Here is a 25,609-nt window from a genome sequence, read left to right as displayed (position 1 = left end):
ATTGGTAGTGACCAAGACTGCTCCAGCTCACAGAGCAAATTCGTTAGATGAGATAGACAGAGACTTCCAGACCCAGGACAGGCAGGACGTGCGCTATGCTCCTCATAAGCAGGAAGCAGCTATAGAAGATATGATGATCCTATGCCCTTCAACATCATTTAGGGTTAAGGGAATGGGGGCTGGTGTTGTGGCGTAGCAGGTAAAGCCACCGCCTGCAGTGCCGGCATCCCATATGGGTGCCGGTTCGAGTCCTGGCTGCTCTACTTCCAATCCAACTCTCTGGTATGGCCTAGGAAAGCAGCAGAAGATGGCCCAAGTCCTTGGGCCCCTGCCAACACACAGGAGTCCTGAAAGAACCTCCTGGGCCCTGGCTTCGGATCAGCATAGCTCTGGCTATTGCAGCCAATTGAAGAGTGAACCAGCGGATGGAAGACCTCTCTCTCTGCCTCTCCTTCCCTCTCTGTGTTACTCTTTCAAATAAATAAACTAATCTTTAAAAAAAAAAAGGATTAAGGGAATGGAGTCTCTGAGGGGGGAATGTTGTAGGCAGGCACACAGGATAAAATTGATCAGCTTTGTGAGCTGGAAGACCACACCTTCACCATTCCCCTGTGTGATCTCATGCCCCTACCTAACCACACCTGTGTGCCCACTGGCCAACCAGACTAATTAACCACTCCCCTTTGGAAGTGGATTAAAGGCCTGAAACACAGTGGGCCTGGCCCTTTTTTCCTTTTGTCCTGGACCTGCTGGTTGCCCCTGTGCCTCTGGGGCACGTGGCCTTCGGGCCACCCACTCCATTCTTCCTGCCTGCATTCTCCTCCACGTGACGTGCTCCTGGTACACGGTATGAATCCAGATTTATCTCTCTTTTAGATAAGGCCCTCACTCTCCTATGTATTTCTTTAGCTGAATAAAAAGCTTAAAACTTATATATAACAAAAGATAATCTGCTGGTGTTGTCTGGCTGGGCCAGATGTTCCTTATTTAACTCGAAATATTTGCAGTTCCTTGCTCCTGGCTTCCACTTGGCTCAGATCAGGCTATTGTGGTCATTCTGGGGAGTGAACTAGCAGAAGGAAATGTCCTGGCTCCAGCTCTGTCTCCCTCTCCCTCTGTTGCTCTTTCAAGTAAATAAATTAATATATATATTTTTAAAAAAATCTTTAGGGCCGGCGCCGTGGCTCACTAGGCTAATCCTCTGCCTGTGGCACCGGCACCCCAGGTTCTAGTCACAGTGGGGGCACTGGTTCTGTCCCTGTTGCTCCTCTTCCAGTCCAGCTCTCTGCTGTGGGGGCCCGGGAGGGGAGTGGAGGATGGCCCAGGTCCTTGGGCCCTGCACCTGCATGGGAGACCAGGAGGAAACACCTGGCTCCTGGCTTTGGATTGGCGCAGCGTGCCGGCCGCAACGCGCTCGCCGTAGCGGCCACTTGGGGAGTAAACCAATGGAAAAAGGAAGACCTTTCTCTGTGTCTCTCTTTCACTGTCTAACTCTGCCTGCCAAAAAAAAAATCTTTAGGCCGGCACCGCAGCTCAATAGGCTAATCCTCCGCCTGCGGCACCGGCACACCAGATTCTAGTCCCTGTCGGGGTCCCGGTTGTCCCTCTTCCAGTCCAGCTCTCTGCTCTGGCCCAGGAGTGCAGTGGAGGATGGCCCAAGTGCTTGGGCCCTGCACCCCATGGGAGACCAGGAGGAAATGCCTGGCTCCTGGCTTCAGATCAATGCAGTGTGCTGGCTGCAGCACGCCGGCCGCAGCGGCCATTGGAGGGTGAACCAACGGTAAAGGAAGACCTTTCTCCCTGTCTCTCTCTCTCTCTCACTGTCCACTCTGCCTGTCCAAAAAAAAAAAAAAATCTTTAAACTGGTGTAATTTTGTCCTTTGTAAGTATTGATTCTCAGGGGTCTGTCCTAACCCATTTTCTTTTTTACTCTTTTTTTTAATAAAAAATAAAAAGGATTTGTTTATTTATTTGAAAGTCAGAGAGAGAGGTTCCAACTGCTGGTTCACACCCTAGATGGCCACAAAGGCCAAAGCTGAGCCAGGCTGAAGCCAGAAGCCAGGAGCTTCATCTGGGTCTCCCACATGGGTGGTAGGGGCCCAAGCACTTGGGTCATCTTCCGCTGCTTTCACGAGCCATTAGCAGAAAGCTAAATCAGAAGCGGAGCAGCTGGGACAAGAACTGGCACTGGTATATGTTGCAGACAGCGGCTTTACATATTTTGCCATGATACCAATCCCTCTTTTTTACTCTTAACATGAAATCCACTGACTTTCAGTAAGTCCTTAAGTGGATTTGGGCAACAGAGTCCCTCACTCCCTGAAATGGTCCTGGGCACAATACAACAAATAGACACGGAATTTCATCTTTAAATAGCACTGCTCTGTATTAAGTACAAACCACCTTGTTCCAACCCTTGGTTTTAACCTCTCCTCTGTGCAGATAAACCCCAGATCCATTCCCCAACACTATCCTGAGGTCCAGATTGCTATAGCCAACTAATTTCTGGAAATACAGGTACCACACATTTTAACACATTCAAAAATCAACACAGCACCCTTCCCCCATATCTGTTCCTCTTCCTGTGCTTCCTGTTTCAGTGAATTTCAACTATGCACCCAGTTACCCAACTCAGAAAACTGCAAATTAGGGCAGGCACTATGTTGCAGGGAGACCTAGATGGAGCTCCAGGCTCCTGGATTCAGATTGGCTAAGCCCTGGCTGTCACAGGCATTTGGGGAGTGAACCAGCAGATGGCAGGCCCATATTCTCATTCTCTCTCTCTCTCTCTCTCTCTCTCTCTCTCTCTCTCACTCATAATAAACATTTTAAAGTAAGAAAACTAGAAATCATACTTAATTCCTCCCATTCCCACTCTTATACTCCCAAAATCTAATAAATGAACATATTCAGGGCAGGCATTGCCTCTTGGAACGGGCACCTGCATCTCACATCAGAGTGCCAGTTCATATCCCAGCTGCTCTGCTTCTGATCCAGCTCCCTGCTAAGAGAGTCCAAGTGCCTGGGCCCCAGTTACCGATGTGGGAGACCCAGATGGAGTTTCTGGCTCCTGGCTTTGGCCTTGCCCAGCCCCAGCTGTTGCAGACATCTGGGGGAGTAAATCAAAGATGGAAGATCTCTTTCTTTCTCTCCCCACCTTCCACCATCAATCTTTCAAGTAAATAAATAAATCTTAAAAAATAAACAACTTGCCACATCTTACTGATGCCACAGTCTAAGCACAGTCTAGTGCTTCTTTTCCACCTAGTGCCTCTTTCTTAAGACAACGGTGGCAAGCATTAGAGGTGTAGAACACAGCTCCTGGAGCGGGACTGCTTGGGTGTGCCTTCTGGGTCTGCTCATCTTCAGTATGAGCAACACAATAGTGCCTTAATTTTTGTGTGTGAATAGCACCTGCATAATTGTGAAAACACTTAATTTGTACTGGATAGGGTCAGGCTTTTTTAGTAAGTATTAGGTGTTTGCTAATATTAGGACAAGGCCGAGTTCTGCCCTTCATCTCAGATCACTCCAGCAGTCTCGCTCCCTGCTTCATAGCCAGTCATCATTCTGAAAGGGAGCTCACATCACTTCAACTTTCAATGGATTATCTTTGTTCTTAAAACCAAGTCCAAAGTCCTTAACAGCACTTGCTTAGTAGGGGGTGTTGAGCTTCGCCTTTAAGATGCCCATGTACCACATCAGAGCACTTTGGTTAACATCCCAGTTCCTAATTCTAGTTTCCTGCTAATACAGCTCCTGGAAGCAGCAGGAGATGGCTCAAGTAGTTAGATGCCTGATACCCATGTGGGAGACCTGGATCTTATTCTGGAGCTGGTATGGTGGCATAGTGGGTAAAGCCACCCCCTGTAACACTGGCATCCCATATGGGCACCAATCTGTGTCCCAGCTGCTTCACTTTAAAAAAAATGATTTATTTAAAATATAAATTCTGTGGCTGGTGCTATGGCGCAGTGGGTTAACGCCCTGGCCTGAAGCACTGGCGTTCCATATGGGTGCCGGTTCGAGACCTGGTTGCTCCACTTCCAATCCTGCTCTCTGCTATGGCCTGGGAAAGCAGTGGAGGATGGCCCAAGTCCTTGGGCCCCTGCACCTACATGGGAGACCTGGAGGAAGCTCCTGGCTCCTGGCTTTGGATCGGCACAGCTCTAGCCGTTGCAGCCAATTGGGGAGTGAACCATTGGATGGAAGACCTCTTTCTCTCTCTCTGCCTCTCCTCTCTCTGTGTAACTCTGACTTTCACATAAATAAATAAATCCTTTTAAAAAATTAAAAAATACAAATTTTGTAGGTATAGCTTTTTGGAATATAGCGGTTCTTTCCCCATACCTGCCCTCCCACCCTCACTCCTGTCCCACCTCCTACTCCCTCTCCCATCCCATTCTTCATTAAGATTCATTTTTAATTATCTTTATATACAGAAGATCAGCTTAGTATATACTAAGTAAAGATTTCAACAGTTTGCACCCACGCATACATTAATTCTCATAGTATAACACATTAAGAACAGAGATCCTACATGAGGAGAAAGTACACAGTGATTCCTGTTGTTGATTTAACAATTGACACTCTTATTTATGATGTCAGTGATCACCCAAAGTGCTTGTCATGAGCTGCCAAGGCTATGGAAGCTTTCTGAGTCCACAAACTCAGTCAGTATTTAGACAGCACCATAAGTAAAGTGGAAAGGTACCTCCTTCTTTTATGGTCCCTCCTTTCCACTGGGATCTCACTCAGAGAGATCTTTCATGTAGGCCATTTTTTTGCCACAATGTCTTGGCTTTCCATGCCTGAAATGCTCTCATGGGCTTTGTAGCCAGATCTGAATGCCTTAAAGCTGATTCTGAGGCCAGAGTACTGTTTACGGTGATTGTCATTTTATGTCTGCTGTATGGCCTGCTTCCCATGTTGGATCATGCTCTCCTTTTTAATTCTACCTATTGTCATTAGCAGACACTTGGTCTTATTTATGTGATCACTTTGACACTTATTCCTATCTTTATGATCAGTTATGCACCTAAAATGATCACTTTAGCTAGTACAATGGCATTAGTACCTGCTAACTTAATGAGATTTGGAGTTCCATAGCAAGTTTTTAGCTTTACCCTTAGGAGTAAGTCCAAGGGAACATGTGCCAAAGTGTACATCTCCTCCCTCTCTTATTCTCACTCTTATTTTTTTATTTTTTAAAATATTTATTTTATTTATTTGAAAGACAGAGTTACAGAGAGAGGTACAGACAGAGAGAGAGGTCTTCCATCCACCGGTTCACTTGTCAGATGGCCGCAACAGCTGGAGCTGTGCTGATCTGAAGCCAGGAGCCAGGAGCTTCTTTCAGGTTTCCTCCATCTTGTTGCAAATGACCGGATTTCATTTTTGTTTTTACCACTGTGTAGTATTCCATAGAGTACATATCCCATAATTTCTTTATCCAGTCTTCAGTTGATGGGCATTTAGGTTGATTACATGTCTTAGCTATTGTGAATTGATCCGTTCCCCTGCTAATGGCTGTGGAAAGCAGTGGAAAAATGGCCCAAGTGCTTGGGCCCCTGTAGCCATATGGATACCCGAATGAAGCTCCTGTCTTTGGCCTGACCTAGCCCTGATTTTCACAGGCATATGTAGAGTGAAACAGTAGATGGGAGCTGTCTATTTCTGTCTATCAGATAAAAAACAATTCAGGGGGCTGGTGCTGTGGCATAGCTGGTAAGGCTCCTGCCTGCAGTGCCAGCATCCCACATGGGAGCCGGTTCAAGTTTCAGCTGCTCCACTTCCCATCCAGGTCCACACTATGGCCCAAGTCCTTGGGCTCTGCACCCAGAGGAGACCCAGAGGAAGCTCCTGGCTCCTGGTATCAGATCAGTGCAGCTCTGGCCATTGCAGCCAGTTGGGAAGTAAACCAGCAGATGGAAGATCTCTCTCTCTCTCTCTGCCTCTCTTTTTCTCTTTGTGTTAATTCTTTCAAATAAATAAATAAAGCTTTTTTAAAAAAATCCAATATCTGGGCCGGTGCCGTGGCTCACTTGGCTAATCCTCCACCTGCAGTGCTGGCACCCCAGGTTCTAGTCCCATTTGGGGGCGCCGGATTCTGTCCTGGTTGCTCCTCTTCCAGTCCAGCTCTCTGCTGTGGCCCGGGAAGGCAGTGGAGGATGGCCCAAGTGCTTGGGCCCCTGCACCCGCATGGGAGACCAGGAGGAAGCACCTGGCTCTGGCTTTGGATTGGCACAGTGCGCCGGCCGTAGCAGCCATTTGGGGGGTGAACCAATGGAAGGAAGACCTTTTTCTCTCTCTGTCTAACTCTGCCTGTCAAAAAAAAATCCAATATATACTATATATATAAGACATACCTAAGAAGATGTTACACTTATGATTCTAACTTCTAATTAGAAAATGCTCACTTGTCAGGCTTTGAGCTTTACCTTGAGGAGGCAATCTCTGAGAAATTAAGTAGCCACCCATGAGGCAAAGGGAGAGAGGCATAGAGAACAGGGTGACCTAAGAACAATACACATAGATCAACAGGTTCCATTGTCCAGAGGGAAAACAGTGCATGTCTATGAGGAAACCAAAAGGTGTGAACCAGTGAATGGGAGGTATGTATCTCTCTCTCTTTCATCTCTCTCTTTCTCCTGTCTTCTCTCTCCCACCATCTCTCTGTACATTTCAAATACAAAATTGTAAACAAAATTAAAACATTCATATTTGCTAATGTCTACATTCAATAAAACTTCATAGAAACAATAAGGTTCTTTCTCTTACACTTGGAGACATGACTCTGTTCTCTTCTGGCTTGCCACGCTGCTGCCAGTCCTACAGCGCTTCCTTCAAAGCTACTATTCCATGCCTATCTTCTCATCCCCTGGCCACTTTCAATACTTTGCCTTTGTCTTTGTTTTGCAGTTTCAGTATAATGAATCGATTTGCAAATTTCTTTGTAATCTATTCTGCTGGGACTTTGCTGAGTGTGTTTTATCTTTGGATTAGTGTTATGAATCAGTTCTGGAAAAATAAATCTATGCCATTACATCTAGGAGAGTGCCTCTGCCCAGTTCTTCTCTCTGGTATTCCAATCAAACAAATGCTTCTACTGGTTTTCCCTTGAGGAAGGAGTCTAAATACCAGATCTTTGGGTAATTACTTTGTCTCCTTTCTGAATATCTGAAGCTTATAAAATAGTGGTTAAGGGGTTAAAATCCCTCTTAAGATTTAAAAGGATATAACTCTATAAATATCTAGAAAGCTAAGATATCCCAACCTTCAAAACAAATAGCCACTGTCCCCTCCCCCGCCCCAATTTCCCAATATGTATTGAGAGTGTTTTCTGTTTATTTGCCTGCAGGATTGCATAGTTGCTGAAAGTTAAAAATGTTGCTTCTTTGTCTTTATGACTGTTAGCCAAAGTTCCACTAATGGAAAGCACTTACTGGAAATCTAAAAGGAATTGACACAGGTGACTCCTTATCTTGGGTTACATCAGTTAAGTTGCTTCTAATACATTATTATTTCTCCTCCTCCTCCTCCTCCTCCTCCCCCCCTTCTCCTCCTCCCCTTCTCCTCCCTTCTGCTCTTCCTCTCTTCTATTCTCTTCCTTCTCTTCTTCCTCTTCTGCAGTGGTTGGAACAGTCAAAAGTCAGCAGATTTAAGTAGAAATTTGGTCACTCTACACACAAGGCAAACTAGAAGTCTTACCTCCAAAGAGGAATTGAATTCAGCGTTGGAGCAGTAAATTACTGCATTGTGTGAGCTCCTGACAGCATGGAGAGAAGAGAGCAAGCTGGGAGAACCAGGTAGGCCACTCTGTGTAAGCTGGCTCTTCCCCCACTCCAGGAACTCCGATACCCTGATTTTATAAGATGACCTTTTTAGATCGAAGGAGGCTTCTCATAGAAGACAAATTTGATGGCATTACTGCTAACACCAGGCACACTGTAAGTGGTACCAACTATTCACTCTGTGAGATGGCACGGACTTTGTGGAGTTCTACAAGACAAAGCCCAAGTACTTGTCCTGGCTGAAGCTCTAGGAAAGTGGAGGCAAGAGTTCATTTACACACCAAAGTGGAAGGGCTTCCAGTTCCCCATTCTCCAAGCCAAAGCTTCTCAGCTATGTTCTCCATCTCTCACCACTCAGTGGCTGCCTGTGTGGGACGCTGAGAACACAGGAAAGGGCAAAGCAGGGAGGTGGCGTTGAGGTTGTATAGGATTTGTACTTTAATTCCTGATCTGGCACAACCTAGCTGAGTGACACGGTACTGTTCATTGTCAGCTTCATCAACTGTCAAATTGTAGATAACATTTATCTTTCCTTAGTGTGTATCTAAAGCCATGCTATGCACTTTGGTCCTTCTAATCACCACCAGCCCTTGGCTCTACTCACTCTTGAGATCTTGGCTATGGGTTCACTGTGCAGTGTACATGTTCCATTGAGTGGGTTCTGGGGACTCCAAGACTGACACTGATTTAAATATTACAAAAGAAGATGGTTTTACCTTGAAACTAATGATCAAAGATTCTGCACCTAATTTTGTATTCATAATTTTATATTTTTTTCCTTAAAGACCACCCTCACTGCTGCAAATTACACAGGTTTAAAGCACCGCAAAACCTGTGCCTCTTCTTGTCCAAACACATTTTTTGTTTATTAGAATGCATATAATTTAAATAAATTGAAGTAGGTCTCCTTGAATTTAAAAATGTGGAACTGTTTTAAAGAACTATTGCTTCACTCTTTAATAAGCTAAAAAATTAGATTCGGAAAACTCCCTCATTTGTTGGGTGGTTTTTACCCAACTTTGATAGACCCTGCTATACTCCTTGAAAAGCTGACTCCGGCATTTCTCAAGAAGCTGGTAGGATTTCTACAAACTTCTCATTTAGTGCTGATCTATTATCACTGAAGACACAATTGCTTAGTCAGAACACAGCTTCAAGTACAAATGTTCTTCCAAAGGGAAAACAAAATCAAAACTAGTTCTTCTTGTTTTTAATCTCTAAACAAGCAATTTTTTAATGTAAGTGCTCAAATATACAGCAAGAATTTTTCTTCAACATTCTCTTCCTCACCTCTACTTTTTCATTCTTGTTTCATGCAAAGCCTCTCGTTTTATGAGTGTTCTCTCAATCATTTAGGTATGAGCAACAAAGACTTCTTGGGAGAACAGGTTAACCTGAAAAGATCGCGCTCAGTGTTAGTTTTGGATGCCTTTAGGAACTAACTGACAAAACTGACATTTAAGTTAAAAGAAAAAAAGGCAAAACAGATTTAATCAGTTTACTGGTATTTACGACCTCATATTTGGGAAGATTATGTATCTTTGTAAATAATTAAATGATCAATTTGGAAACTTTACAGAAAGGGTTTAAATTGTGGAGAAACAAAACATAGAAATATAGGATGAAATTTTAAGAGTTTTTTTTTTTCCTAATACTAATTGATTGGATACCTAGAGCTTAGAATAAAATGTCCAATGATATTATTTGCAAATTCAGACAGTGCTGTTTACCCAACACTAAGAAGGGTGTTAAGAATTCCATATGTTGGAAAGTCTACAGATTATTTGGAAAGTGGCTCTGATGGTACTGAAACACCAAGCCTGAAGCTGCCTGTGAACTCTTCGCATAAAACAATCCTCTGAATTGTGAAAAGGTTATTTGCAAATGAACGCTTAAAGTGATACACTTTAAATGTATATCTACAAAGAACTAATCATTCTATTGAGATTTCTTATTTCACCTGCATCCCTAAAAGTTTATATCTAGATATTCAAATTGTCAGATGCAGAGCATAAAAACTTTTGTTGCTTCCAACTGGAAAAATCAGATATCACTTTATATATGAACATATGTTCTTTATAATTAACAAGCATTCATGTTAAAACACATCAAATTCAGTTTGAAGAACTTAATTGATATATGTTTTGTTAAATATATTTCATTTTTCTCTCTAGGAATGAAAGAGTTTTGAACTGCATATACCAAAATCCTAATGCAATTTTTAAGCTGATTTGCTTTCCCTGGGCAGGAGGTGGCTCCACTTATTTTGCCAAATGGGGCCAAAAAATTCATGACTCACTGGAAGGTACGTTAATTTTCATCACCATCTAAGTAATTTATAAGGTCAGATGACTCAGGCCAGCATGTGGCACAATGGGTTAAGCTTTAGCCTGTTACTAACATCCCATATGGGAGCACTGGTTCAAGTTCCAGCTGCTCTACTTCTGATCCAGCTCCCTGCTAATGTGCCTGGGAAGGCAGTGGAAGATGCCAAGTGCTCTGAGCTCCTGCCACTGACATAGGATACATACTTGGATGGAGTTCTTGACTTCTGGCTTTAGCCTGACCCAGCCTGGCTGCTGTAGACATTTGGGAAGTGAGCCAGCAGATTTCTGCCTCTCCCTTTCTCTCTCTGTTGCTCTGCCTTCCAAATCAATCAATCAGTTTTTAAAGCAAATATGGTCAGATGACATAAACATACAGGAATCTGAAGCATGGTAAACATTTCCCTAATTTATAAGCATTCAAAATTTCACTCAAATAGGGTGATTTTTACATTTCTAAAGAAATTCTATTGCCTTTATTTTGTTATTGTTGTTAGAACTAAGAGGATTTTTAAAAAATAAGCATTTATTTATTTGAAAGACAGAGTTACAGAGAGGCAGAGGCAGAGGCAGAGAGAGAGAGAGAGAGAAGTCTTCTAACCACTGGTTCACTCCCATGTGGGTGCAGGGGCCCAAGCACTTGGGCCATCTTCTACTGCTTTCCTAGGGCATAGCAGAAAGCTGGATCGGAAGTGCAGTAGCCAGAACTTGAACTGGCGCTCATATGGAATACTGGCACTGCAGGTGCAGCTTGACCCATTATGCCACAGCACCAGCCCAAGGATTTTTTAAAAGATTTATTTATTTATTTGTAAGGTAGACACAGAGAAGGAGAACGAGAGAGACAGAGATGTTCCATCTGCTGGTTCACTCCCCATATGGACTCAATGGCGAGGGCTTGGCCAGGCTGAAGTCAGGAGCTTCATCTGGGTCTCCAACATGGGTGCAGGGTCACAACACTGGTTGGGATGCTTGCATCCCATGTCCAGGTGCCCGGGTTCAAGGCTCAGCTCTGCTTTCAATTCCAGCTTCCTGCTGATGTGCACCTGGGATACAGCAAGGGATGGCTCAAGTAATTGGGTTCCTGTCCTCCGTGTGGGAGACCTGGATTGAATTCTCAGCTCCCAGCTTTGGCCTGGCCCAGGCTCAGCCATTATGGGCATGTGGAGAATGTATCAGTAGATGGGAATAGAAGTGCCCCCTCGCACTCAAACAAAACTTTATACTAAAGGGACTGGCACTGTAGTATAGCAGATCAGCTGCCACTTATGAAGCTGGCAACCCATACTGGAATGCCGGTGCAAGGCCCAGCTCCTACGCTTCCTATCCAACTTACTGCCAGTGCACCTGGGGGAGCAGCAGAAGTTGGTCCAAGTGCTTGGACTCCTTCTACCCATGTGGGAGACCCAGATGGAGGCCCTGGCTCTTGGCTTTGGTCCGGCCCAGCCCTGGCCACTGTGCCCATTTGGGGAGTGAACCAGCAGATGGAAGATTTCTCTTTCTTCTCTCTCTCTCCCCATCTCTTTGCCTTTCACATAAATAATCATTTTTTTCAAGAATGTATTGGAACTTTTCTCTGCAAGCTATTATTTGATCAGATTGCTCTTGATTCTGGAGAGGCTTATGTTATTTATGTATTCATCAGATGACCTATAATGTCTTCTGTTAGGCATCCTAGAAGGTTACCAACCCAGGAACACTTTGAGGTATTATTATTATTACTTTTTTTTTTTTGACAGGCAGAGTGGACAGTGAGAGAGAGAGAGAGAGAGAGAAAGGTCTTCTTTTTGCTGTTGGTTCACCCTCCAATGGCCGCCGTGGCCAGCACACTGTGGCTGGTGCACCGTGCCAATCCGAAGGCAGGAGCCAGGTGCTTCTCCTGGTCTCCCATGGGGTGCAGGGCCCAAGCACTTGGGCCATCCTCCACTGTACACCCGGGCCACAGCAGAGAGCTGGCCTGGAAGAGGGGCAACCGGGGCAGAATCCGGCGCCCTGACAGGGACTAGAACCCGGTGTGCCGGTGCCGCAGGTGGCGGATTAGCCTATTGAGCTGCGGCACCAGCCAGAGGTATTATGTTAAACTTCATTTTCCTCAGACCACAAGGTAAAATAAATAAACTTTAAATCTGCATGAATTCAAGCCCTTGTTTGAAAATTAGAAGGGCAATTTTCTCCCCTCTCTCCCATCCAGAGCAAAAGCAAAACCAGAAAGCTCTTCTTTCTCCCCTTGTCATTAGAAGGATCTTTGTTTTTCCCTGGTCTTCTTTTTCACAGAGGGTTTAGAGCTTTGAGTCTCCTGACTACGTGGAGGATTCAGTTCTCTCAAATTTAATGAATCCCAGTGCCTGGTGTCTTCCTGATGTAGATGCTGGCTGTCAAGGTTACCACTTCATGAGCACACGTTCACCACCAGAGCGTCCATTTCCTTCTCCTTCCTACTGTTCCTATTACTTTGTGAGTCCTGTGAGCTACACCATGCTAATTATGTGTGTTTCACCCATCTTTTCCAGGGGCTTGGGGAGGGGCAAAAAGGGACTTTTCCAATGTGTAGTCCACAGTATTTCATGTTATTCCTCTTCTTATCCACAGATGTTATAACTTGACCTCCCTGGGTTTGACCACTCTTATTCACTTCTTTGACATTTTCACATCATGCCAGTATAAAGGCTTTTACCTCACAGCATCTCGCTCATTGTCTGTGTCTATCGTGTTGTCTCACCTCCAGTGCACTCTGTAAGGCTTGCTGGAAGAGAGAGCAGATTTGAAGAACCTTTTGCAAGCGACATGTACCAGATAGTGGATGAAATCGTTTGTGCTCTGCTGCCAATCATCCAGGATAAGCCATTTGCATTTTTTGGCCACAGGTATTCAAAAGTCGGTTTGAAAAGACATCATGGGGAATTTCTTTTTTTCTTTCTTTTAAGATTTATTTATTTGAAAGTCAGAATTACAGAGTTAGAGAGAGAGAGTTAGAGAGAGAGAGAGAGAGAGAAAGAGAGAGAGAGAGAGAAAGAGAGAGAAAGAGAGAGAGAGAGAGAAAGAGAGAGAGAAATCTTCCATCTGCTGGTTCACTCCCCAGGCAGCCACAATGGTCAGGACTGGGCCAGACCAAAGTCTGGGTCTCCCATGTGAGTACAGGGGCCCAGGGACTTGGGCCATCTTCTGCTGCTTTCCCAGGCCACAGCAGAGAGCTAGATCAGAACAGAAGCAGCTGGGCCACAAACTGGCACCCATACGGGATGCTGGCCCTTAGACGGTGGCTTTATCTGCTACAGCACAGCATTGGCCCTGGGGAATTTCTTCAATCATAAGTCTGCAGAAATTTGTGGAAAATGCATACTATGCAAAAAATATGTCTGGATTTTAATATTTTTGCACCAGAATAAATTTATCTTTTAATTACATTTTCCATGGGCTTTTCCAAGCACACCTGTGACTGTTCCTTAAGCTAGGTTGTATAATTTTGAGGTCAGATCCTGGGGCTCTGACTGCCTCTTAGCAACTGGATAAATTCTATAGACTTCTGAAATTGTTTCCTCCCACTGTAAAGTGGGAATAATAATAGTTCCTACTTGTGAGGATTGAATGAGTAGTGATCACAAATAACTTTTTTGACTACTATATCATAGTTATAAATAGGGTTCCAATCAAAAATTCAAAAATAAAAAATACCCATCATTCTATCCTCCAAATAACAATGCTTTGACGTTTTGATGTGGTTTCTCAGTAGTTTTATATAATAGGACCCTTATTTTATATCTTTCTTCCCTTAGTATTGCTATGAGCATCTTTCACAGCCTGTAAGTATACACCACTTATCCTGTAAAACTGATGCCTTATTAGATTATTTGTTTTGGTTATAAATTCTTTTTATTTTTGTGCCTGTAAATAATAACTTATAGAAAATTTAATATAAATTTCTTATCAGTTTCTAAAAATTATATTTCTAGAATTTCAATTAAATGATATGTACATTGTTAAGCTCTTGATAAACATTTTCAAATTCCCTGCAGTTCACACTCCATCAGCAGTGAACATGGGGAATGAGTTTCCCTTTCTTTCAAAAGGTATAGAAATTCACATACAAATGAATACACTCATATTTATTCACAAGTGCATAACCTCTGGCAAAATACATCAATGGGGCAGGCATTCAGTGTGGCCGTTAACATGCTGCTTGGAACACCTGCCTCCCGCACTGGAGTGCCCACACTGGAGGCCCCGTTCTGCTTTGGACTGCAGCTTCCCGCTAGGCAGGAAGGGAGGCCGCAGCGAGGGCTCAGAGAGTCGGCTCTTGCTACTCCCAGGGGAGACCCCGACTCAGTTTCAGGCTTTGGTCCCAGTGGTTGTAGGCAGCTGAAGGCATCAGAGGATGGGAGAACTCTCTTTTTCACCCTCTTCTTCCTTTCCTGTTTTCCTCCCTCCCTCTTTCTATGTTGCTCTGCCTTTCAAAGAAATCTCTACATATATATTTATATAAGATACATTAATATATTATACAAACATAAATATATTAATATATTATATATAATATATTTATATAAATATATAAAATATAAATATATGAAATATACTTTTTGGTCCTTGTACCCCTTTATTCTTTTAGACTACTTTGGGGACCTCAAAGAGCTTTGGTTTAGATGTGACATATCTGTCATATTTACCATATTAGAAAGTACAACTAAGATATCTGAAAGATACCTATTAACTTCTCTGTCAACAACATTAACATACTCATGATATGTTTACATAAATATTTTTATGACTAAAATATTTCTGCCCCAAAGCGCAGTAAGAAGAGTGGCACTGCTTTACACTTTTGCAAATGTTTAGTGCCTGGCTTAAGAGAAGGCAGCTGGATTCTCACTTGAGTTTCTGCAAAATGTTGCAATCCCCATGTCATAGTCTCTAGAAAACGCTACTGTGCTTTCATGAGAACAGAAAGGAGCAGAAATTTCAGTGCTATCCTGAATATAGTTTTGACTTTGTGGGTCACCTGTTGGGCTGTCAGAAATTCCCAGGGGTCCCAAACCATACTTTGAAAATAGCTGGTATCTACTGGTCAAAGATTTATACTTCAAGGCAGAAGAGGAAATTTTAATTCGTCTTAAGACACAGTGAAAATTAGTACTAAATCTTGAACTGAACTACGCAGAATGTCTTTGAAATACTTTTCATGCTGACATACATTCTTGAAAGTATTCCTTTCATGGGGCCAGTGCTGTGGCACAGTGGGTTAAAGTCCCAGTCTGCAATGCTGGCATCCCATAGGAGTGCTGGTTCAAGTCCTGGCTGCTCTACTTCCGATCCAGCTCTCTGCTGTGGCTCAGGAAAGCAGTGGAGGATGGCCCAAGTGCTTGGGAGACCCAGAAGAGGCTCTGGCTTCAGATCAGATCAGCTCAGCTCTGGCCATGCTGGCCATACCAGCAGATAGAAGACTTCTCTCTCCCTCTTTCTCTCTGGCTCTACCTCTCTCTGTAACTCTTTCAAATAAGTAAAATAAATCTTAAAAAAAAAAAAAGAAAATATGCCTTTCACAAGTTGGTTAGAGTTATTACCTAACAGTTTTCTTTTGGCTATTACCCGACCACTACTGTGTTTATGCTGCATGTTCTACACTTGTACTGATACTTGATGGATCTTTACGAGTTTTGCTGAACAGTTACCATGTTTTTCTTTCCTGGATGTAGCATGGGATCCTATATTGCTTTCATGACAGCACTGTACCTAAAAGAAAATCACAAGCTAGAACCGATGCACTTCTTCGTGTCAAGTACAACTCCTCCTCATGTAAGCAATTTTGTTTTCTTGGAAGCGGGGCGGTGGCGAGACGAAAATGGTGGAGGGGATAAAAATCAAGCTGCTATTTTCCACTTGGCAGATCCTGGCCCACAGGGAATGATGACAGGAATACTACTTGCTATTGAAAATCCCTCAAGTCCCTTTCTGTCACGATCTCTCCTTTTCTCTGAAATGTACTTCAACTGTTCCTGGATCCTCGTCTGGACTGTTCTTGTACCTCTGGGCTGTCAGTGGCCATGGTGCTTTTCCTGTCCTTGCTGGTTGGCTGGGCACATAATCAACTTTCAGCAGAGTTGCTGGATCCGAACCAGGAAAGAATCTTTGAAACTGCAAGAGGTGACATCACCTTTTTAGAATGAGCATGGCTTTTCAAAATCCAGTGTGCTGTGTCCACTTCTCCTCCTCCTACCCTCTGGATCTTCCCCACCTCATCTGGATAAAAATCTCGAATGGCCTGGAATTCTGAGTCTAGAATTCTGTATTACAGCACTGGAATGTCTGATCAACTTCCTCCTCCTTGCTTTGAAAAAGAAATGATCGGGGCCGGCGCTGTAGCATGCTAGGTAAAGCCACCACCTGCGATGCTGGCGCCCCTATATGGGTGACGGTTCCCATCACAGCTGCTCCACTTCCAATCCAGCTCTCTGCTAATGGCCTGAGAAAGCAGCGGAGGATGGCCCAAGTAGTTTGGCCCCTGCACCCATGTGGGAGACCTGGAAGAATGTCCAGTCTGGCCCAGCCCTGAACATTGTGGCCACTTGAGGAGTGAACCAGCAGATGGAAGCTCGCTTGCGTGTGTGCTCTCTCTCACTCTCGCGCGCGCTCTCTCTCTCTCTAGCTCTGTGTGTGTGTGTGTCTCCTCTGTAATTCTTGACATTAAGATAAAAAAATAACTAGCTAAATAAATTATTCTCCCCTGAAGCCTGTAAAGGATTCCATTGCCTAACTTGATTTAGCAACTTCTCCTTTAGGCTGTTTGTAGTTTATGAGCAAGTATGGTATTGCAATAACATTCAATTGTGTGTGTTGTGTTGTTAATGTTTCAAGTCCAAAGACAGGTTTCAAGTTCCCAAAAGTAACGAGCTGTCAGAAGAGGAGCTGAGCCGGTACCTTGTGGACTTCGGCGGCACTCCCCAGGACTGCCTTGACGACAAGGAGTTTTTCCAGCAATACGTCCCCGTGCTGCTGGCGGATGCTGACATTATGCGTAATTACACGTAAGTAACCCAGATAGGTTTTACTGCACGATTATGTAAAGAAAATGTAGATTGGCAGTTTACTGAGGCTGCTTAGATGGGAGAAGAGATTCTAAACTTTGATTTCATTTCCTTTGGAGCCACCTGTCATATTTGTATTGGTTTAGAATGGAGCCTGGGCATAGGAATTTTATTTATATGGGTTGGTGCTGTGGTGCAGTGAGTTAAGCCACCACCTGCAGTGTCGGCATCCCATACGTGTGCCAGTTCAAGTCCTGGTTGCTCTTCTGATCCAGCTCCCTGCTAAAGGCCTGAAAGCAGTGAAAGCTGACCCAGTCTTTGGAGCCTTGCCACCTGTGGGAGACTCAGAAGAAGCTCCTGGCTCCTGGCTTTGGCCTGGCCCATCACTGCAGCCATTTGGGAAGTGAACCAGTGGAAGGAAGATCTCTGTCTCTCCCCACTCTCTCTCTGTAGCTCTGCCTTTCAAATAAATAAATGTTTAAAGAAAAACAGGAAAAGAAATTGTGTTTATAAAAGATGGATAACATGTATTTGTCGCCACAAAAATGTGGTTAGACATGCATGTTTCATAACATAATATTTTCAAAAGTGTTACTTATTTGAAAGGCAGAGTGAGAGAGAGAGGAGAGAGAGACAGAGAGAGGAGAGAGAATGTAAGAAAGTAAGAATGATCGTTCATTTTCTGGTCATTCCCCAAAAGGCCATAGTGGTCAAAGCTGAGCCAGCCCAAAGCTAGAACTCCATCTGGTCTCCCAAGTGGGTAGCAGGGGCCCAAGCACTTGGGCCATCTTCTGCAGCTTTCCCAGGCACATTAGTAGGGGGCTGGATTGGAAGTGGAGCAGCCAGAACTTGAACTGGCTCTTGTCTGGGATGCTGGCATCACAGGCAGCGGCTTAACCCACTGAGCCACAATGCTGGCTGCATCACATATTTTTTTAATGAATTAGTACCAAAGCATTCTCATCTTCTTAGAGGCATCATCGGGAGTGGATTGCTTGTAAGTGTGGATGTGAACTAGGGGAGATTTGCTTTCTTGTGAATTTTGTTTCCCCAAACTTAAATGGCTCCTCCTGGTCTGACTTACCCATGGCTGTTACTGTAGAGCCAGCCTTTAGCTGTCACGCATGTCTTCTGTTTTGCCAGGGCCTTGTTCCCTTGGAGTAAGTTCCTTGGAGGAAGAAGCCTAGATCTATACTTTTGTTTCCTCCACAAAGTCTGGAACTGGGCAGGGATCACACTGGGCAGTGCTTACAAAAGGGAGTTCACAAAGAGCTACCAAAAGTGGAGCAGACTAGCAACACCTTGAGAATGCAGGCAGTCCCATTCATTTTTCACACATCCTCTACTCACTGCTCACCTTCAATCTGTTGTAAAGTTCATGATTTACCTCCCAGATGTCCCAAGTCTTATCCATGTCTCTCCATTTCTACCCATAAGGCAAATCTGCCTTGTGTTTGCATCTTAGCACACAGTTAGGATCACAAAATACTAGTCAGACTTCCAAAAACAAAAACAAAACAAAAAGAAAAACATTGAAACCTGACATAAAAAATCTACCATAATCAGGGGTCGATGTTTGGTGAAGTATTAACACACCACTTGAGACACCTGCAGCCTAAATCAGGGTGCCTAAGTTCAAGTCCCAGCCCTGTTCCCCATTCCAGCTCCCTGCTGAAGTGCACCCTGGGAACCATCAGGTGATGGCTCAAGTAGATGGGTCCCAGCCACTCATCTAGGAGACCTGGATTGAGTTCCCAACTCCTGGCTTTGGCCTGGCCCAGCCCAGCTATTGTGGGCATTTGGAGAGTGAACCAGCACAGGGGAGCTTGCTTTCTTTTTCTCTCCCTCTCTCCCTCTGACTTTGAAATAAATAAATATTTTTTTAAATCTTCATATTCAATATAGTATGTTACTGGTACAAAGCCAGACAGACTGACCAATGGAACAAAAGCCCAGAAATAAACTCATGCATTTACAATCAAGGATCCAGGAATACACATGAGCAAAGGACAGTCCATTCAATAAACGGTGTTGGGAAAATTGGACATCCACATACTAAAGAGTGATATCAGATCCCTTTCTCATACTGCACACAAAGATTAACTCAAAGTGGATTGAAGACTTAAATGTAAGACCTGAAATTGTAAAACTCCAAGAATAAAACACAGGGAAAAAGTATCACAACATTAGCCTGGGCAACACTTTGTTATGAGCAAAATGTACACACAACAAAAGCAGAAACACATAATTGAGATTATATCAAATGAAAGGCTTTTGCACAGCAAAGGAAATGGGAATAAAGAGTTATCTTATGGATTGGGAACAAAATTTGTAAACCACAGATCTTAAAAAGGTTAATACCCAAGGAACATAAGTAACTTAATAACAAATAACCAGATTTTAAAATGGGCAAAGGACCTAACATGAATAGACATTTCTTAAAAGAAGACATACAAATGGCTAACAGGTATATGAAAAAATGTTCAATATCATTTATCACTAGGGAGAAGCAAATTAAAACTACAATACCTCATAGCTATTAAAATGGTTATCAAAAGAAGACAAAAGATTACAAGTGTTGGCAAGAATGTGGAGAAAAGAGAACACTTCATACATTGTTGGTTAGAATGTAAATTACTTTAGCCACAATGGAAACCATGAAGGCTCTGCACAAAATGGAAATTAGAACTTCCCATGATCTAGAGGAACTCAAATCAGTATGTCAAGAGATACCTGCCCACCAGAATTCACTGCAGCACTATTCACTAAGGCCAAGATGCACAGTCAACTTGTGCATCCATCAGGAGGTAACCTATGTACCCATCAGCAAATGTGATATACACCCATACTGGAATAATAGCCTTTAAAAAGATACTGTCACTTGAGATAACACGGACCAACCAGGAGGACATTATGCTAAGTGAAACATCAGGCACAGAAAAACAAACACCACATGATTCCACATGTGGAATCCAAAAATGTTAAATCAGGGAGTAGCTGGGGCTTGGGGAGGCACAGAGGAGATGCTGGTCAAAGAGTACAAAGTTTCAGTTAGGAGGAAGTTTCTGAAATCCAACGCACAGCATGGTAACTACAGTTATTAATAAGATAATCAGTATTAACTTCTAAGAGGGGGTAAAGCCTGTGGTACAGTGGGTTAAGCTGCCACTTGGGGCACCTTTAACCCAAGTTAGAGTGCCAGTTTAGGTCCTGGCTTCTTTTTTTGACAGGCTGATAGATTGATAGATTATTTATTTATTTGAAAGGCAGGGTTACACACACACACACACACACACACACACAGAGAGAGAGAGAGAGAGAGAGAGAGAGAGAGAGAAATAGAGAGGTCATTCATTCTCTGGTTCACTCCCCAAATGGCCATAATAGCCAGGGGCTGGCCTAGGCCAAAGCCTGGAGCCAGGAACTCCATTGAGGTCTCCCACACGGGTAGCAGGGGATCAAGTACTCGGGCCATCTTCCACTGCTTTCCCAGCCACATCAGCAAGGAGCTGGATCAGAAGTGGAGCATCAGGGACTACAACCAGCACTGTAGACAGCAGTGTAGCCCACTCTGCCACAACACCTGCCCCTGGGTCCTAGGTCCCCTGCTTCTGATCCAGGTCCCTGCTAATACACCTGAGAAGCAGATGATGGCTCAAGTACTTTAACTCCCTACCACCCACGTGAGATACCAAGACGAGAGTTCTAGGTTCCTTGGCTTCAGCCTAGCCCAGCCCCGGCGTGGAAGGCATTTGGGGACTGAGCAGATGTGAGATTCCCCTCTCTCTCGGTTGCTCTGCCTGTCAAATCAATCAACCTTTATTTTAAAAAGAATTGTTTTAAAAACATCAGCCCTCACACAGTGGTCAACCACGCTGTTGTTATTCTGCTTACCAGCTTGAAACCCTCTGCCTGTGTCTTACCAACCGCGACTCTGCGGCTTCAACAGCTGTGTCTAATCCATCACAGGCAGAGACAGTAACTACTCCTGGTGTCCTGCAGCGGAATGCACCAAGCGGTGCTTAGCAGAGGGTTTGGCACAGTCAGAAGCCATATTTAAAACCAAGACACAACGAAACAAAACTATCACTGAGATTTGAAAAACTTTAAAAAAATTTATTTTAAAGAGAGGGAGGGGGAGGGGGAGGGCAGGGGAGGGGGACAGAGGAGAAAGGGGGAGAGGAAGAGAGAGAGGGAAAGGGAGAGGGAGGAAGGGCAGAAGGGAGGGAGAGGGAGAGGGAGAGAGGGAGGGAGAAGGAGGTAGGGTGGAAGGCAGGGAGAGGGAGGTAGGGTGGAAGGGAAGAGGAAGGGGGAGGGGGGTGGGGGAAGGAGAGGGGGAGGGGGGAGAGAGGGGGAGGGAGGGGAGGGTGGGAGGGGGAGAGGGAGAGAATCTCTCTCCCTAAATGCTGCAAAATCCAGGAATGGGCTAGGCCCAAACCAGGATGGCAGGGACCCAGGCACTTGGGCCCTCATCTGCTACCTCTTGGTTCTGCTGGCAGGAAGCTGGATCAGAACCAGAGGCAGGACTTGATCCCAAGCGCTCTCATAAGGATGCGGGCCTCCCAAGTGGCGGCTTAACCCGCTGTGCCACAACAGCCGCTCCTACCACTGCCTTTCTTCACAAAGCATTGTGCATAAAAGAGTAGCGCCTGAAATGAATATTTTTTACACCTGAGTTTGAGCACGTTTCTCTTCCCAGGCCGTCACTGCATGGAGTTGAGTCGACCTAGACTGGAGTTAACTGGATTTGGTTTTTGTTGTCTGAATGGTCACCTCCAGTGCACCACCAGGCCCTCAAACCTGTGGTGTTGAGTGCTTGGCATGGGGACTGAGTTCTCAGTGTTCTTGCTCTGCCTCTGGCTTTGAGTCTTCCTACGATGGCCCTCTCTGGCAGAGACAGCTGTGTCTTGTTACTCGATGCGTAGTCACCTCTGGAGCAATACGGGGAGTTCTTGGCCATCCCAGATTGTCTTAAGCATCAGTCCTAGGCGAGCCCCTTGTGGCTGAGCTGTGTGCACTGGACTTTCTCAGCATGCCTGCCTCTTCTCCTTGTTCCAAACAAATTTTGTCTTGTACCTGTGGTCGGCGTGGAAGATTCTGGCCCCTTCCCACAGTTAGACTTCTACGGAGCTTTGGTGTAGAATTGTTTGCTCTCCCCCCTAACCTCCCTGCAGCCCTGGTCTCCACCTGTGCCCTAGGACTGGGAGAGTTTGAGGCCCCACTCAGCCGCACCTGCACCCGCCCATGCCCTTCACTCTTCTTAGAGGGGCCTGCCCCTCCTTGTCTTGCACACACAGCTCCCTGAGTTCAAGAAGTACGATGTTGTAATTTAAGGTTTGGGTGTTTATTTCTCCTCACTGTTAGGGTGGGGTGGCACTCTTTCTTTTCTACTGCTATGTCGAAGCAAATTCCTTGCCTGAAGTCCTGAAAAAGTCACTTAACTCGGTCCTCTCCTAGACCCTTGGTCCCCCCTTCAAGCCACACTGCAACCCCCATACATTACCAGAGAGCTAGGTGTCAACTTTGATGCTGATCCACTTTGCCTGGAATCCTGTTGGTGGGTTCCTCTTTCTTAGAATGAAATTCTTCACATGGCCCTTGCTTACCTCTTCTGCCCCAGTTTGCCCCAACACCCCCCTCCCCACCTTGATCTGTAGACAACGCCCGCCCCCATCCATTTATGCTCCTTCCTCCTGGTTTCTCTGCTGCTCCTGTCCCCTTTGTCCACTCTTTTCTTATTCATTCTGATCTCAGAGCCACCCCCTCCCCTCAGATTAAACTGCCTGCACGGCCTTCCCCACCCTTGACTTCTCGTCACATGCAACCAGATCACCCTGAACCCCGAGTTCTTCTGTCTCCCACTCATTGTCTATCTCGTTAATGGCAGTCTCAGCAGCAAGAGGTCAGGGAGTGGACTTTTCACACGTCCATAATGGCTGGCACGCACACTCAGTGTCCGGCTCAATCAAATTCTCTATTGCTGCTCTTATGAAACTTGCTCTGTGCACAGCAAGGCTGCGCTAGACCACGGAGAGCTGGAAGACACCAGAGAGGCCTTGTTTCCCGGGAATTACAGGTAAAGGTATAGGTAGTCAGCTATCCCACTCCTGGGAATATCTCTCTATAGGAGATGAAAACAGCATATGAAAGTTAACTGCACTCCCATATTTATAGCAGCTCAATTCACAATAGCTAAGATATGCAATCAGCCTAGATGCCCACCAACTGATGGCTGGATAAAGAAAATGTGGTATAAATACACAATGGAATATTACTCAGCTATAAAAAGAATGAAATCCTAAATGGGTGCAACTGGAGATTATCGGGCTTAGTGAAATTAGCTAGTCCCCAAATAAAACTATTTTCTCTTATTTGTGGTAGTTAATACACAAAGAGGATAAAAATTATGTGAATGTCAGTTCATTTGGCATACAATTATAAGTGTTGCTTGTTGCTTCATTGAATCATACCATGTAATAATATACTCTTGTTTCACACATTTAAAAAAAATGGACAGGAGAATAATGAGAACTTTGAGGGTGATGACAAAAAAGCTCATTGATCTGTAGACTTAAGAGCATTTCTTGATATGAACACTGCATTTTAATCTGTATTTTTTTAAAAATGATGTATCAGTTGTAAGCAGCCTCACCCAGAGTTGTACAAGTACCCCAGTGTTATCCTGCTTCCTCTCACAATCTTCTAGAAATTAGAAACTGGCAATGGTCTCAGGCAGGCCCTGAGAAGGAGAGGTGTCCCTGGTGAAAGCGAGGCTGGCATTGCTGAGACTGGCCGAGGGGAAAGAAGGGGCCACCCCATGGTCGTTTCAGTGAGGTCATCAAGAGGGAGAGAGTCTGGGATGCCGATTATGAAGAATTACTAACCAGCTCTTTTATGTTTACAGCTTTGACGCACCCTCCAAGGCTGTCATTTCTTGTGACTTAACATGTTTCCTGGGCTCTGATGATATTGCAAAGGATATGCAAGGTGAAATTATTTTCATTGTTCTCACTATTGTATCAGAATATGTATTTCACATATGATTTTCAGCTAACATCAACTGGCAGTTATCACAATAAGTAGAAAATTGGTCCAGGTTATATTTCATGTAAATGGAGAGATGCCAGTCCCATGCAACATGAGAGAACACAGGTGATACTGCTGTAGACTGATGGGCCTCAGAAAAATTAAAAACACGGGCCACACAGAACCTGAGACCTTGGAAGGAACTCTACCACTGAGTGTCAGCTCTCAGAGAAACAATATCTGGAAGTAAATCGTTAGCTGTCGTTGGTAAATGTCATTTATTATTGATTCCATTTTTAGCCTGGAAAGACATAACCAGTGGAAGTCTTGACGTTCATGTGCTTCCTGGAGACCACTTTTATCTTAAGGAACCTGCCAATGAGAATTTCATCAAGAACTACATAGCCAAGTGTCTGGAACTATCGTCGCTTACTAATTGTTAGATCTCTTCCTTGTAGTCTTAAAATAGTCCAGGTGTCCGCACGCTACGCTTCTCAGTTACTCAGATGTATGCTTAATCGTTTTCTTCAGAGATCGGAAATTACACACTTTCTACTCTCAGGGTGATTTGTTAAACATAAATCTATTTCCTCATGAAGCATGTGTGTACCTGTGGACGAAAGTCAGAGAGATAACAAACACTTCTGACAAAGCCCTTTGTCTTCACGTTAGAATCTCACTTGATTCTCTTCTGGGGGAAGTGTGCAAAATCCTGCTTGGTAAATTAGCCATTTATTTGCTTCAATTATTTAATGGTGAAAGTGATTAACAAGGGAAATGTTTGAAATTATTGTTCGACCAAAACACTGTGGGCTCAAAGTTTGATCTAATCTTTAGAAATATAGGGGAGCCCATTTAATAAGAAAATTTAAACTACCACTTTGTGAAAAGAAGATGGCCCTAAATCAATTGTTGTCATGTGTACCAGCAAGTCCTCAGCATGCCTACAACCCTGGCCCTCCTTCTACACCAACTGCCTGTTGGCCGTGTGGTGCCCTGCTACCCTGGCAAAGACTGGCTGGGGCCCACAGTGAGCCCTCCCAGTGACAGCAAGCCCACAGTCTGGCCCGTGGTGTAGGGGGTGACCAAGCACAAATGCCATTCCAGCCAGGCTGCCTTGGCGTCACTCTGTGACAACTGAAACCTGGCATAGGGAGAAGGCAGAAGCTGGAAACAAACAGGAACCAAGAGAAAAAGGAAAGCTTTAGAAGAGTCAGAGTAACAGTAGCACACTACAAATGGGATCCACAGATTGCTACTGAAGGGGGCAAACAGTCACGGCACCTCTGGAGCCACACAGCCCCTGACCTCTGTCACCTTCCAAACCACATCAGCCTCTTCAAGGCCTGACCATGCAATCAGATCCCCCTGATTTGCCTGTTTCCTTCAGCTCTTCACAATAAAGTCTACTACTTACTGCAACCAACGCCTCTTCCTTACATAGAAT

The 25,609-nt window shown here is 44.5% G+C and overlaps 1 protein-coding gene across 1 annotated transcript; it reads left to right on the top strand.

The window, feature by feature from the left end:
• The first annotated feature begins 723 nt into the window (after positions 1–723).
• Positions 724–25,609, top strand: OLAH (oleoyl-ACP hydrolase). The gene is made up of 8 exons (XM_008268328.4): positions 724–847; positions 7,633–7,808; positions 9,968–10,098; positions 12,843–12,981; positions 15,808–15,907; positions 16,967–17,136; positions 24,041–24,123; positions 24,463–25,609. Exons 2-8 carry the CDS (start codon positions 7,777–7,779, stop codon positions 24,603–24,605), a joined length of 798 nt encoding a protein of 265 aa, XP_008266550.2. The 5' UTR covers positions 724–847; positions 7,633–7,776; the 3' UTR covers positions 24,606–25,609.

This window comes from Oryctolagus cuniculus, chromosome 13 (genome assembly GCF_964237555.1).
Source record: "Oryctolagus cuniculus chromosome 13, mOryCun1.1, whole genome shotgun sequence".
NCBI lineage: Eukaryota > Metazoa > Chordata > Mammalia > Lagomorpha > Leporidae > Oryctolagus > Oryctolagus cuniculus.
The sequence above is the reverse complement of the archived record's forward strand: the minus strand, read 5'-3'. Positions and strand labels throughout refer to the sequence as shown.